The 16246-nt window shown below is 45.3% G+C and overlaps 1 protein-coding gene across 2 annotated transcripts in view; it reads left to right on the plus strand.

Annotated features, from left to right (window-relative positions):
- The window catches only part of KATNAL2 (katanin catalytic subunit A1 like 2), a 597051-nt gene that overhangs the window by 354816 nt on the left and 225989 nt on the right, over positions 1-16246 (plus strand). For both annotated transcript variants that reach the window (XM_069626931.1, XM_069626932.1), the window contains one exon: positions 11164-11227. In XM_069626931.1, the coding sequence (XP_069483032.1) occupies positions 11164-11227 (64 nt within the window). The remainder of the gene's footprint in view (positions 1-11163; positions 11228-16246) is intronic.

Raw genomic sequence — 16246 nt, forward strand, 5'->3', positions numbered from 1 at the left:
CAGAACCCACATGGGAAATGTCCCACAATGGGTTGGAAACCCCACTGTGAAGATAATGTGGGTTGTCGGGGGGCAGGTTTTGCTCGATCTGCTTGTGACAACCAGTTTTTGAGGTTTTTTCCTTTTTTGAAAGCAAATAGCGGTCGTTCCAACTCTGGGTTGTTAAGTTGGAGAAGATGCCAGTGTTTATAGATCATATTTTTAATCTCCTTGTGGTAAGAATTAAAGGTAGTGTAACGCTCACCTGGTTCCCACGGAGGCGCGGCGTTGAAGGCGCAGAACTCTGAAGATGGACAGGAAGGGCCCCTCTATTCTGGCTTCCCTGGCTCGTTGGATACCCTCCTGTGCGTGAAAAGGGAGTATTACCAACTGTGGAACAATGCTCAAGCCTCCCACTCCCTTCCAACCCTCCACGATACCTCCTCCACGATTCCCCGTGAAGCCTCACCTTAGGGTTTGGAAGGATGAGCTCTCCATCCTGCTTCTGATGCAGGGGCACGTTGAAACCCAGTTACTTCACTGGATTGAGGATTGATGGGAGTTCAGGTAAGCTTGACTGTTCAGGTAAGGCGCTGTAAAAGTTCTGTTCAAAAGTTCAAGCTTAATAATAATGTTCGTTGTCTAATTGCAGCAAGCGCTAATGCTTATGTCTTTTTCCCCTTAGGGGCCGGGGTTCGGAGTGCCGGAGATATGGCGCCGACCCGAAGTGAAACAGTTCTGGATGAGCGCTCAGGTAATGTCTTTGCATTCGCTCATTCAATGTCTTTGTCTTTTTTCCCCATAGGGGCCGGGGTCCGGAGATGCCAGGAAGCGGCAGGACCCGAAATGCAGTGGGAATAATCCAACAGGTAAGACTTAAAAGGAAACTGAGCTTTCCTTATTCCTTTTCTCCCTCTCACCTTTGTTCTTGTCTTTTTACCTCTAGGCGCCGGGGCGTAGCTGAATCCGGAAGATCGCTGCTGAAGATGGAAGCGCCTTGCAAAGGTGAGTAAAATGCAGCGCTGCAGCGATCGAAACGAAATGCCTTTAAAATGATGTCTTCCTTTTCAGGGCCGTTGGAGAAATGACTCCGGGATGCAGATTTAGCAGGTAAGGGCTTTTCTTCTCCTATTCTCTTCCTTTCTCCCCTTGTAGGTGTTCCAGGGTGCTGGCAGGCGTGGCTGAAGTCAGGATGCAGGAGCTGACACTGTGAGCGTCCAGCTGCTAGGTGCAGAACAACGCGAAGCATGTGTGGCTGTTCGGGTGGGGTTTAAATAGCCTTGGAAGAAGTTCCTGGTATGTATCATTCCACCAATCAGGTATGTATCCTTCCCCGACCACACCCGGGTGGTGAAGTAGTCCTACAGGTTAAGTAGTCCCATTCAGGCCTCAAGAGGGCCTGGATGAAGCAGCAAGGTCTGCATCAGGTAAGTGTGCACCCAAGCACTTAAACACATATCCTCTTCTATGAGCCTGGCGCCTAAGGCGCCAGGACTGGGGTCTGCTATGAGCCTGCCGCCTAAGGCGCCAGGACTGAGTCCAAAGGGCCACGACTTGGGCCCGCTGAGACTTCCCTGGGGAAAATGATGTCTGCCTCTGGGGTTGCTGGGCCCGGCCTGGCTCCTTAGAGGTAGGCATCATGACAGGTAGGTACGCATACAATGCGTTGATTAGTGACATCCGGTCTATTCTGCTTAGTGAGCAATATATCTCAATGTTGATGTCTGGCTCTTTTCCGTGCCTGTCTAAGTAAATAGGGGGGATATCCTCTAGCTGTTAATCTGGTTGTAATAATGTCAGCCTGAGTAGAGTAGTCACTAATTTTAGTGCAATTCCGTCTTGCTCTCAAAAATTGCCCAAAGGGTATACTTTCCCTAAGGGCTTGTGGGTGAAAGCTACTGAACCATAAAATGGAATTGCGGTCTGTTTCTTTTCGGAATAGGTCTACAAAAATGTGAGCCCTGTCAATTTTGACCGCTAGATCCAAAAAAGGAAGCGAGATGTTACTAGTGGTCATGGTGAATTTAAGATGTGGATTTAGGGAATTGATCCAAGGGAGAAAAGTGGTACAATCCCCTTTGGTGGTATCCCAGACCATGATGATATCGTCTATGTATTTTTTATATAGACGTATGACCGCAAAGAAAGGATTCGAGTCATGTCATATGAGAGACTTCTCAAATTGCCACATGTATAAGACAGCATAGTTGGGGGCGAAAGATGCCCCCATTGCCATGCCCTTAACCTGTAGATAGTAAGAGTTCTTAAATCTAAAATAGTTCTTAGTAAGAGCTAGTTCTAATAGCTGGATAAGGAATTCACTGGGTATATGTTGGATCTCGGTGCAAGTGTCCAGAAAATGTTTAATAACCGTTAGGGATTCAGCTTGAGGTATATTGGAGTAGAGGGACTCTACATCCAAAGTAATTAACATCTCATGTTCTGGGTTGAGAGGCAAGTTCTCAATATGTTTAATAGCATCCGTAGTGTCTGATACATATGTGGCAGTGTTGGATGCCAAGGGTTTCAGAAAGTAGTCAAGAAATTGTCCCAACGGCTCTAATATGGAGCTACAGAGCGAAACTATGGGGCGGCCCGGAGGGTAGGTAGGGTCTTTGTGTATTTTAGGTAATATGTAAAATAGTGGGACTCTAGTCCCCTTGGCCGTAAGGAATAAAAATTCCTTTTCACTGATAATATTCGCCTTGCGTGCTGTGGTGCAAATGGCATTGATTTCTTTACTAATCCCTTCGGTAGGGTCTCCACTCAATTTATGGTACACCAGAGGGTTATCAAGTTGACGCATCAATTCTTGATCATATTGGGTGGCACCTAAAACAACGATGCCTCCCCCCCTTGTCTGCTTGCTTAATTATGATGGACGGATCTTCTTTAAGTTTCCTAAGGCACTCCCATTCTTTTTTGGAAAAGTTAAAGCTAGGTGTACAAGGATAGTTGGCAATCTGTTTATGTAGTGAGTTAAAGTCCCTAAGAACAGCCTTCTCAAAAATCGCCGTTTCATCCGAAACCATATTAAGGCTTGGTGTAAAAGTGGACTTGCTTCTAAACGGAGTGGTGGAATCTGCATCGGTAGATTCTCTTTCATTGCGGCAAAAGAAGTTTCTCAATCTAATTTTACGAAATAGACTGTGTAGTTCAATTTCCGTGTTCATTTTGGATGGATTTTGTATGGGTACAAAAGAGAACCCTCTCTCTAGTGTAGAAATTTCAAATGGGTTTAAAATCCTATGAGAAATGTTGTAAACCGATGACTTGGGTATTACCTCCGTTAGGTCCGCCTCCTGGTGTGGAATTGGTTGTCTAACGGTGGTGGTCCTAGTTCGGGAGGTGGAAAAGGGAGATTGGGAGTGGGAAAGGGAGCGTTCTGGCCATATTGTACAAAGGGAGGTGGGGGACCATATTGGGGAAATTGCCAATATTGTCTGCCTCCTCTATCTCTGTGCTGCCCTCTGTTCCTTCTATTGCCTCTATTGTATCTCCCCCTATTGGGGACACTAGCCGGTCTGCCGGCCCAAACCAGTCTGGAAAGGAACGAATGGGCACGTTTACAAAACCACGAGGGGGGAAATCAGTGGGACGTTGTTGAAAATGTACAGCATGCTAGGGACCACTACCATCTTAGCCAGTGGCACACGTGCTGCCTGGGACAGTGGAAGCCGGATCCAACCTTGCGCTCTAAGTGCTCTAGGGCAGCTAAGTAGTTGTCATTAAATAGCTTGGACGGCGAAGTGGATGCCGTTACCCCAAGGTACTTCATCCCCTCCAGGTGCCAGCAGAATTCATCCTCAACATCGGTTGGAAGTACTGGGAGGGTTATTGATAAGATCTCTGATGTGGACCAGTTAATACACAGCCCAGAGAATCTGTATTAGTGGTTGTAGGTTCTGTTTGGGGTCTTTCACGTACAACAGCAGGTCGTCCGTGTGAAGAGATATGATAGATATATGGGAGTATAACTTTACCCCCCTATGGGAATGAAACTCCCTTATGGCACAGGCAAGGGGTTTGACCGTCGGGGCAAAAAGGATAGTGGAGAAAGGGCATCCTGTCTGGTGCCCCTAGTGGGGCAAATGCTGTCAGAGTATATCTGATTGGACAGTATCTTAGCCAGGGGGGTCGTGTACAGCAGACGTATCCATTGCATGTAGTGGAGACCTAGGCCAGACCTGCATAAGGTTTCAAACAAAAAGGACCACTCGACCGAGTCGATGGCCTTCTCTGCATCGAGGGCTGTGACTATAATGGGAATCTCCTCCTTAACATAATGTATCGGGAGAAGAGACGCCTCAGATTGTATTGTGTGGAGTTGCCCGGAATGAAACTGGCCTGGTTGGGGAGTACCAAGGCGTTCATGGGAGGAAGAAGTCAGTCAGCCAATAGTTTTGCAAGAATTTTTTTGTCTGTGTTAATAAGTGATAATGGTCTGTACGGTATACAATTAAGAGGGTCTTAATCAGCCTTCAGCAACAGCATGACGACCGCTGTCCTGGTTGATTTGTGTACGAGGCCAGTGGACAGAGAAACTTCGCACACATTACAAAGGTGCGGTGCAAGGATTTTGCCATACTCCTTGTAGAATTCTGCCAAGAGCCTGTCCTGTCCCAGCGCCTTGCCGCTCGGAAGATCGTGAATAACCTTACAAATCTCTTCAGTGGAGGGGGTATTTATCAGGTCCGCATACACCGGGTCAAGCCACCTCAGGGCGACTCGGTCCCAATGCAGCCTGACATCCTCAACAGAGGCATGGAGCTGGGAAGTGTATCATAGTTTATAGTAGTCCCGGAACACCTTATTAATCTCCTGAGGTTTGCGGACCAAGTTCCCACTTGGATCCAGGACCTCCACGATCCCCCCATGGCCCCTATCTGTACGGATCACCCACACAAGAGTGCGACTGGGCCTGTCCCCTTCGGAATATCTGTTAGCGAGAATGGGGTCCCCCATATATTTGTCCTCCTAAACGCAGTCTCGAAGTGCTTGATCCGCTTCTCGGAGAGTGACTTCTTGATCTCTGTATCAAAGCCCAGAGCCTGTTTGTGTTCCAAGTCATTAATCTCTGTTTCTAGGCGACAAAGAGTTTCCCACAAGGATATGAGGACGCCGCCCTCCCTGGAAATGCAGCAACCCCTTATATACGCTTAGGACAAAGTCAACGTTAATCCGGATATATTCAAGGATAGCCCCATGGATTCCATCCTGGAACAGCGTGTCTACAAGAGCGCTGGGGCAAAAGCACCAGTGAGGGGATGCCATACTGTGTCAGGGTAGCGATTGTCATCAAGACGGGGGAGTGATCAGACAGTGTTCTTGGTAAAAGACTTCAGGCTTATACTGTACCAGCCAAGGGGACTGACAACATGATGTAATCTATCTGAGATGTTGTGCCGTGGGCACCAGAGAAAAACGAGAACGCCTTTACATCGATGTGCATATACCGCCATATGTCCACCATCCCAAGAGAATCGACTATAACCCTCCAGGCAGTGGCCGCCATGGGTGGTATTCGCTCTGACGTCGATGAACAGTCCATATCTAGTGACAAAGCCAGATTAAAATCCCTGCCCATACAATCTCATATTTTGGGAACGTATGGATCATGGCAGCACATTTCTGGAAGAAGTTAGGCGAGTCTACGTTAGGAGCATATACATTAATGAACAGGATTTTAGACCGAAGCAGTCCCCAGCAAGGACAATATATCTCCCCTCCACATCACATATCTTATCATGCAGACAAAACTGTACTGATTGATGTATATATATTGCAACACCCCGGGATTGGGAGGAATAGGAAGAACCATATCAGTGTACCCCCTGCTCTTCGCCAGAGAAAATTGAGCGCCCGGGGGAAAATGTGTCTCCTGCAGGCGTGAAACATTAACCTTATGCATTTTAGTGTAGTTAAATACCAATCAGAATTTCTTGCAGTTTGTGATCCCCCTGATGTTCCATGACATTATGTTTAACGACTCACCCCCCATCGTATTGTATATGAAGAGTGTTTGAGCCCCAGGGTTCTCTGTGTCACCATAAGTTCTTATATGTCCCATTGTAATCCTTGTACACATTTAATATGTGGTTCTGTAATCGGAGACATTGTTTGAATAAGCACTTTAAACCCCAAGCTCCCCACCCCACACCAGAAACCCCAACATACCGGCTCACGTCCCACTCCACTTAACCCTAACTGCATGGAACTCTAGGTGCAGTATCTACACCAAAGGGGTGCTGAGGAGTGTATCCCTGTCCTGGTAATTAAGGATCCTGGCGATGATTGGCCTATCTGGAGCACCGGGGGGAGGTTTAGGGGTCGGGGAACAGTGAGCCCTCTCCACTAAAAACATGTTGGACAACGGGGGATGGGCAAGTATTTCTATAAGAAGCTTTTCAATCAATCTCTCCATGTTATCGATATGGATGGATTCGGGGACCCCGACAACCTTGACGTTGTTTCTCCATGATCTCCCTTCCAGATCATCATTCTTGACCTTCACTCGCCTAACCGATTGTTGTAGCGCGGCTACCTCCCTCTGTAGAGATGACACTCTATACTGGTATCGCCAATACATCGCTCAGCTTCGATCGTGCAGCCACACAGTTTGTCTATTTGAATAGCCGACGTCTCAACTTTTCAAGTTAGTGTGTCAATTTTAGAGCCAAGATTGTCTGTGCTGTTTTTCAGGTCGAGTAAGGTCTGTTTCAGGGTGGGCACATCGATGGTGGAAGAAGAGGAGGTAGCGGGAGGAGGAGGGGAGGCCTGATCTTGGAGTGCAAATTGTTAAATTTTAGCTTGCCTTTTAGTATTGCCCATCTTGTTGAAAATTGGAATACGGTAACTGCTGGCGTCCGTATATTATTGTATAGCGAATGGATGAGGAGGCAATTACCCGGTACAGGGTGCACCAACCCCACGAGGGATCAGGTGAAGGCACGGGAGGGCTGTCACAATCGGCAACAGACCCCCATCAGGGATCTGACAGCAGAGTAGTGCGCCACTGGAGTAACTAATTGCTGGCTCTGGAGCGGAACAGTGGGGGGTGAAGGGCCACCGCAGCCCAGACAATGCAGCACCCTGTTGTCTTGTTGTGACAAAAAGGGGGTGTAGGCCTGGAAGGACCCCTCACGCTGGTGAGTGCGGGGAGGAGGCTGAGCAGGCGGTGCTCACCCCCCTGCCCTAGGGTGTGGGGGATTGCACAATTCGTCCGCAGGCCCGATGAAATTCCCAACTAGGGACTGGTGGTCTGGGTGGAGCCGGTGAGCAGGTCGGGCCCGCCTGACCCTCCGAGGCAGAGCGTCTGTGGAGCGGGTGAAGAGGAGGACAGAGCAGAGCCACTGCGGGGCCAGGGGGACTGGGGCCGGCACCAGGGGACTGTACTCACGTGGCTCTAGGGGTCACTGCCCGACCCTCCTTCCAGACCGGTACCCCGGCACAGGTCCCGGAGGCGAACATCAGTGCTGTCTCAGCAGCCAGGCGCAGTTTGCATCGTACAGACGTGAGGGGCGCCAATGAGGATGGTAAAGGTCAGCATAGTCTCCAGAGGTAGGTCAGTGGTCCGGGTGAGGCAAGTAGAGAAGCTCGGCCGTGGGCATGGGGCACCCGCAGGCAAAGCCCACCCGACCTTCCTCAGTGGCGGGACTTGCAGGGTAGGTGGCGGGCAAGAGGGAGGGAGGAGAGGAGCTGCCGGGGAACACAAGGAGCTCAGGCAGGAACTGTGAGGTTGTCGCCGCATGTCCACAGGTGCACAATGCGATACCCGCTCCAGCAGGAGACCCGCAACATATCCAAGAGGCGTAGGCACTACTGATGCCGACGTACCATCCCTCCCTTTGGAGACGCAAGGCCCCGGTATGGCGAAAAGAGGCAACAGGATTCGAGGTGTCCCTGCAGCTGTGTATAAATGGCTCCAAGGGACCCAGTCGAGGCAGTGTTGTACAGCAGATCGAGAGCTGGTGTTGGCGTTTCAAAGTAGCCGATATAGCAAGGATGATTTAGGATGTTAGGAGTCGCTGTGTTGAAGCGCTCTCGGGCATCAGCCCTCTTGTAGCCATGCAACAGCGGCCCCAACCCTCACCCCTCATAAGCACTTCTGATTGTATAATGTTTGATGACATTTTTTTATTATGGGCCTAATTCACAGAAGCGTTTTATAATGGCAAAACACCATTGGAAAACGCTTTGTGAATCAGGGCCAATGTGTCTAATCAGGGACGTCATTTCACCAAAATGCCAGGGGTAGCGGAAGTGACATCACACGACCCTTGACCCCTGGTGACATCACATGAAGTGATGTCATTTGACCCCACCCCGAAGTGATATTGTGGGATGCGATAGAACGCGACCTTTCACCCGTTGACAAAACAGGAAGTGCTATCACATAGCATTGTACACTACAAAAAAATATGGTTACGATATCGCTATAATGTGATGTACATTTCATACAAGAATGGATCACCATATGTATCGTTAAGATCAGTGTATATAGGCCCATATTACCAAATTACTGTGAATGCAAGCAGACGTCCACGACCAAATGATAATGATGTGTTATTATATAGCACTTACGCTTAAGCGCTTTATATAGAAAAAATATACACCCAATATCACCCAACCTGTGTTGGTACTCATTTATCGACCTCAGAAGGATTAAAGGCTGAGTTGAGGCGTTTAAGAACAGACTAAATCAGTGACTCACCCCTGAAGTGTGCCTGAAATAAACCTTTAATGAGTCTAGCAATTATTGCATAGAATTCCAGAAAGACACATTATTTATTCCTAATCTTTCTTATTTAGGGTCAGTGCTGATAATGTTAGACTTGTGTCCCTTCTTTTCTTTTTCTTCTTTTTTAAGGGTCTTTAACAAGAAAGCCAGCCACTTCGGAAATAAAGAGCCACATGGTGCTGGCCACAGCCCATGAGCTTACATTACAAAAACAAATTTTGTTCTAAAGGTCGCAAGGGAGACCTCAGGTCGCAGTTGGGACCTCTGCCGACCCCAAATGACGTCCCTGGTCTAATGTTTGCTGACTGTAATGATGTCTGTATTGTGATTCATTTCGTTAACTCCAGTGAATCAATTCATCCTACTTTTGCGCCTTAATATTGCACAGGGTGTTAACTAGTGTTCAATCATTTGAAAGAGTCATGTTTGAAGATGTTTGTTATTTTAAAGTTTTTTTTCACAAGGGCGTGATTAAACACATTTGCTATCCAGTAGAAATGCTTTATTTATTTATTACATTTATAGAGCGCGCCTAGCCCTCGGGCGTCTGGATGCTTGACTGAAGAATGTGGTTACATAGGACAAAGGTTACATATACATTACCTGCTTCAAGAATACAGTAGCACATCCTTTGCCTGTTAACTTGTGCATAAGCTTAAGAATACGGTTATGTGTACATATACAAGTGGATACATATACATTACAAGCGGATACATATACATCATGTTGCCAACAAAATGTAGTCGGTGGAAAAAATCATGGTGAAAATAAAGACAGCTGAAAAGTAGCAAAAAATACAGTTCTGCTAGCGTAAGTGTTAGGTTAAAGAGGGTTTAGTAGGCTTGTGATGGCCTAGTTTAGTGTTAGGATAGGGGTTAGGGTTAAATTAAAGATTTGGGCTAGAATTAGGGAACTAGTTAGGACCAGGGTAGTTGTGGGAGGTCTGTTGGTGTCAGGGTTTGGTTCGTAGTTAGCCTAGATTAAGTGTCCAGGTAAGTGTTAGGGTTGCGGTTATGGTAAGACTAGGATAATGGAGTAATGGTTTGAGAAAATGTTAAAGAAAGGGATGGTGGGGTCAGGGCTGGCGATGTTGACATAGGATAGGGGTAGGATAAACCTATAGGTTACAGTAGCGTAAGCCTTAGGGTAAGTATTAGAGTTGCGGTTATGGTAAGGCTGTAGTTTGGGTTAGAGCAACGGTTTGGGTTAAGGCAAGTGTTATGGAATTTGTGGCGTGATGGTAATGGGGTTGGAGTTACACTTACAGTTCATTGGCCCTCACTATAAGGTTGGCAGAATGGGTTTACAGGCACCGGTAAAGGTGCCGGTGCCGGTAAACCCATTCCGCCCTATTATGAGGTCTCCTCGCGGGACCCGCAATGGGCACCTGGAATAACCACGCGTCCTTACCGGGTCCCGCGAGGGGACCAGGGAGCTAACAACGGGCCCGTCATTAACGGGCCCGTTGTTAGCTCCATCCCTATTCCCATTGCCCTATGGGGACTCGAATGGGAATGGGGATGGACCGGGTCCGGGTTCCTTGGACGGGGAATTACCGGGTCCGCCAAGGTTGCGATGGCCCGGTAATTCCTCATTCGAGGAACCCGGGCCCCGATTGCGGTATGGAGGCAACCATGCCGCTAAAAGCAGCATGGTTAGCTCCAACCTTCTAATGAGGCCCATTGAATTTTTATTTGGTGTTTTGTATTGAGTCACAAGCACAACAAAATGTTTTTGTGTACCAGAAGGGTTAGTGTTAAGTAAGGATTAAGGGTAGAATAAGGGTTGTAGAGTTAAGGTAACGTTTAAGAATGTAGTTAAGGTGATTGTGGAGTTTTCTTTAGAGGTTTGGAACAGTGTAAGGGTTTACAGCCTTCCGCCTTGTATTTTTGTTTATTTAAAAAGAGCTTTTTTTGGCGACCTTATTACTTGCAATATTTTAACACTTTGCATTGCTTGTATTAAATGACTACATTTTTTTAAACTACTTTTTGCGGACTACTTTTTCACATGACTACATTTTCATGGGAATACTTTCACATAGAACCACACATTTGTGTGTATTTCACTGTGGAAACCTTCTCAAGATGAATTCCCCCTGTACTAGAATGAAGATCATTTCCGGTGATAGCGCTGACATTTAACTATTCCTAATAATCGCAACATGTTTGATTTTTTTTCTTTTTCTTTTAAAGACTTTTTACATTCTAAATTCTTTGGGTATAAATATAAATAACTGTTGTATATGAAAGGGAAGTCATAGCCTTGACTGGAAGAGCATCTATGTGCATCTTGAATTTCCACAGGAAATCATGGTATGCTCCGCCCACTCCAGCAGTTATGTTTAATGTATAATGCATAATTTATTATTAAGACAAATAATTGCAATCACAGTATTTTTGATACTGTTCTGATTCTTTAATTTGATCTTTGCTGTATTGTAGTATCCTCAGTTGTTTACTGGGATTCTCTCGCCGTGGAAAGGACTTCTGCTCTACGGCCCTCCAGGTAGATATGTTCTACAACTATTGATCCTATGTTAATGACATGTTGAAATGTAATGTAATAATTGTGTTTCATTTGAAGTAGGTTGGTTTTGCGAGCAGAGTAGATCTCCTTTGCGGAAAAGAGTAACGAAAAAAAAGAAAACGAATGCAAAGAAAACCTATTTTAAAAGATTGTTCCTGCAAGCACAGCACAATTATTGATATGGCAAGGTCGTTTGATTAGGAATTGGAAGGCTAACTGACAATTTGTGTACCTTGTATAAAGTTGTATTACATATAGTAAAGAATAGGGTGAAGGAGAGAAACATTAAGATAATATGATCAGTGTAGCTAAAGGGAAGAGGACACAGAGAAATGGTTGTGCAGCATGGCAATGGGCCTTCGTAAAGTACAAGCGCTAGACACCTCAAAAGTTAGACAGAACATGCTGCTCACATATGCACAATCTTTATGGTCAGGTGTTAAAAAATATGTATTGACAATATAAGTGTATGTCCTTGTGATAGTTAATACTCAACAGCAATGGTGGAATCTATAGTCTGGCCATAAAGGGTTTTGTCACTTTAAAACCTCAAGAGCTGCCGACCCCAAAGACATCCAAATGGACTTATTGAAAGTGACACCTCTAAAATGGGAAACATGTATGTATCACCACTTCCACGTCAGGCTCTGCTGTAAAACAGCTTTCCATTAAGTTGGGGCAGAAGTATCCGAGTCCTGACCATAAACGGTGCAAACTGAAAGCTTCCTGAGAGTTATAGACTTATATCTATACAGGATACTGTGAGGGGTCACAGATGTGAGGCAGACAACTTTGTGAAGGTTTTTCAAAAGTTGCCATTTTATTAACTCAAAAGGTTGGAAAAGCACCTCACGATCCCTACCCTGACGAGGATTTCCCTGCCTAAAATAAACTAAAGGAAACACCCTAACAAAGGATTTCTGTCCCTCACACATACAGTAACTCAACAAGGTAATGCATGGCAGTTCAAAGGTAACAAAAATATAACAGTTAAGTTCATAATTTGACAACAGTCTCTCCTTATAATCTGGGTAAATTCCCCTTCTCCAGATTCAAGCGGGATTCTGTTCCACAGTTCCAAATAATATATAGGAAATCCTGGTTTATAGCAAAGTTCTAACACAGTTCTTTGTGACTCCAACTTGATCACAAAATGTCCCAACACTCCAGCGATTCAACAAAGGGTCTTTGTCTTCTTCTTGTAATAGTAAGACTCAAAGTAATCTTATTCACATAAACAAAGAATATTTCCTTAGTTCTTCAGTATTAACATAATTGTCTTTGTCAGGATGCTTTTTGGCAACACCCTCGTATTTCTGACGATATACAACACTTCTGCAGCAGTTTTATACAGTTTGCTTCAGCAATGAAAGTTTGGCCCTCATACGAGTTTGCCGGTAACATGCCGGTAGTACCAGTGGGTTACCTGCAAACTCACCTTACCGTTACCAGCGCCCGATATCCCGATGTTATCGGTATATTATGGGTACCGGCAACGGTGGTAAGTTTCCATTCCATGACTCTTGTATGACTGGCATACTCTTAATGAGGCTTTGTCAGTTTTGTCAGGACAATTTGTTAACACCACTTCACAGCACTTAATCAACTTGTATGTGGTTTACTTCCATGCCCGGCCTACTACTTCAATCACACCTGGACTACTCCCATGCCAGGCCTACTACTTCAAAGTCTGGTGTTCGGGTATACTCCCCTGCCCAAACAGTAATTTGCATACAAGTGTCTCTCTGGTTAAGAGCAGCTTACATGATATCTGGTCCCCCACGGCAGATTGCTGGATCCCAGTTTTACAGTGTTCATTACTCTCCAACATCAGGCTTTAAGCAATTCTTCTGGGAAGGCAAGGTTCATATTGGTGCTCTTTAGTACTCTTTTGTAACTTCCAAAACCTCTGCAAGTTATGCTCCTCTCCTTCTGAACAACCTTTTCCAAACGGGCAGCCCTTTTGCCACTCTTGTTTCCCCACTGCTTTCTTAACGATGCACTGACAAGGATATGGGTTTGTTCTGCTTCTTCCTTGGCTTTGCAATGTGGGTTTATACCAGCTTTTGTTATGTACTTCTTCAAATTGGGGCAAAAAGCTTTACAACATTTGGAACTTGCATTTGTCCCCACTTGACTTTGGCAATATCTGTGGGTTTTAAATTGCCTTGCTGTTACTTTCTTTTGGCTTGGGTAATGGTTGTGTGCATTAGGTTCTAGGAGTATTGGCCCATCCTGTTGCTGAGTTCTAAATAAACGTGCATGCTTAAAGACATTTGGTTTTGTAGAATAATGTTTTCTCTGGTTTCTGATAGTTCGGTATTACAAATTGCCTTTTGTATTAATTTCACACATACGCAATTGTTTTCTAATTTGAAAACAACTGTATCAAGCATACGAGCAGTCACAGAATGCTCTGTTGTCACTATTAGTTGGTGAATTCACTGGGTTAGGCGTGCATGTCCGATTCCCTCGCTGCTTACAGGTACTTCGCTTCAGGAGCTCCTCACGATCTGGTAATCTGCTGATTTCAGTCTGCTGCCACCTGCGTCACTTGTACACAAAGGTTCCTTTGCTCCGGAGGCTCTTTGGTGCTTGCCTGCCAGCGGAGAGAGCCTTGTGGGGAGGAAAGCTTTCCACACTTTCACTTCCCGCTGCGCAGCCTCTCCAAAACAGATCTTTATAGGGCAAGATACTCTCTCCTGCTTCCCGCTCCGTGACCTCTGCTATTGAGGCTTCTGGAGGCAAAGACCCTCTCGGGAACGGCTACTGCTCTCTGCTCGACAGTGGTCCTGGCGTCTTCTCCTTCCTCCAGTCTATTATTTTGCTGCTCACACTGCTCCCCCTGCTCACTAATGGCCTGTACCTGAGTCTCCCTCAGGTGTGGGTCATTTGCATTAACAAGCTACACTTTGCAGTTTTGTTACTCTTTAGCCATCTTCTTCGTCCCAGTACTTCGGGGATTATGGGACCCAATACCAAAAATTGGCTTTTCTAACTTGATGTTTGGTCTTGAAGTCACTTCTGTTTCCAATAATATTCTTTAAAGGAATATCATAAGGATCAATCACAAAGCTGGATTGCTTAGAGGAATAAAGTTCTTTAGAGTTTGAATTGGTATTATTCACATACTTCTTTTCACTGTACTTTGGGAGTTAGGGGAGCTTCTAGCTCCATAAGTCTCCAGGATTTTAGAAGGGTTTTCATTTCTCTCAATGCCTAAAGGTTTAGCATTGTTTTTACCCATATTAAGATGTTCAACTTGCGGAACAAAAAGATTATTATGACAACAAGCCATTACATACTTTGGTATTGAGGAGATGTCTTCTTCAGAGGACGCCAAATACTGCATCTCACCCAACAGAGTCCTCTTATTCCCCGGGCCCCTTTCTCCTCCAAGGGTGATCTTCCTGCAGAACTCCACCCCAAGGTCAGGATTAGAAAGCGTCTGCTTTTCCCTAGCCACCAGAGAGGGGACGTTCATTAGGACTCTGCAGGATTCATCACAATACTGATTTAAAAAAACATTGCAACAAATCTCCTCACCTGGCTGAAAGAATGGGCAGATATTCAAGGGTTATTGCCCTTTTCACAGACCGTGTGCCTCGAGGGTTGTTCCACTCTAGATAATACTTTTGCTTTAAAACTCATAATCTATATAGACATTAGAACTATGGGCCAGTCTCTATATTGTATGGCCACCTCCACCTCTGCAGTGCAGGGCACACATGACGAATGCCTTAGATATTATTTTGGGATGTGAATCTTTTGCATACATGTGCATAGCTCTATATCTGGTGCCCAGTGGGAGAAAGCTGTTCAGAGAACATGTTCACAGCACATTGGTTAAAACAGGGAATCCTGCTTTCCTCAATGCTGTGTCCAATTTCCTGGGCCAGCTCCTAAAATGTTGTATTTTTTCCAGCTATTTTAGGGTAAAGATAACCTTGGGACGTTGCCGTAGACAGACAATTTGTTGGTCATCGACCAAACTCCGATTGGAGTGCACAGAGGTGCAGAAAGTGTATATGAGTTTAGCAACAACCCAATCTAGCAATTACTACAATTAAGATTTTTAAAGGGCTGTTGAGGAGAAAACGGTCATTCAGGTGGCTTGCGGATGGCATAGAATTAACAGTGGTTAAGCATTAGAAATATCTTGGAATATATTTTGATTTCAGACACGACTGGAAAGAACACACCATAAATATGAAGAATAATTCTGGCCATATTCTGCGGTTTGCTTGCTTTGCTAGTAGTAAGATATGACAACATTTAATTAATATCTGTGTTGAAGGTAGCATCAATTTGTATGCACAGTGTGGAAGTCCTTAATACCGTGGCCTTATTGGAAATAAATAACATTGGGGGCTGGCAGGGAAATGTCTATCACGGAGGAGAACATGTAGTTGGTAATCAGCAATCACCTAGAATTGGGGGTGGCCCTAGATTTAGAATAATGTGTCAGAAATATTTAACAACATTTTTAGCACACTAACAAACAGAGTTGCTTTGGTACTGAATGGTAAGGACTGGTATGGTGTAAATTAATACAGTCTACATGTGATGCAATGGGAGAAAGGTTCAGCCTATCCGAGGATTCATTACCTATCATGGATAGGAAGATTTTAAAGAAAGTACAAATATGGGGTAACGGATGTTAGGAAGTTCCTGATAATATTGGGGTTAGATCTATTGCCAATAATGTTACCTTGTGGCTCTTGGTATAATGAACTGAAGAACGACGATGACGTAGGTTTTGTAAAGGAGAAGCTGAGTGTCCTGATAAACTCTATTTATTGTGTACTGGTTCCTGGCCTTCTTGTCTGATCGGTCTCAGTCTGTGTCGCTCCCTCGTTTCCGCTCAGTTCCCATCTCATTGTCCTGTGGTGTCCCCCAGGGATCTGCACTATCGCCCATCCTGTTTAACGTCTATATTAGACCTCTCTTGCTCCTCATCCAGGCTCATGGGTTCCGCTATTATTCCTTTGCGGATGA

Source organism: Ambystoma mexicanum, chromosome 6p, assembly GCF_040938575.1.
Source record: "Ambystoma mexicanum isolate Mex_15411 chromosome 6p, UKY_AmexF1_1, whole genome shotgun sequence".
Taxonomy (NCBI): Eukaryota; Metazoa; Chordata; class Amphibia; order Caudata; family Ambystomatidae; genus Ambystoma; species Ambystoma mexicanum.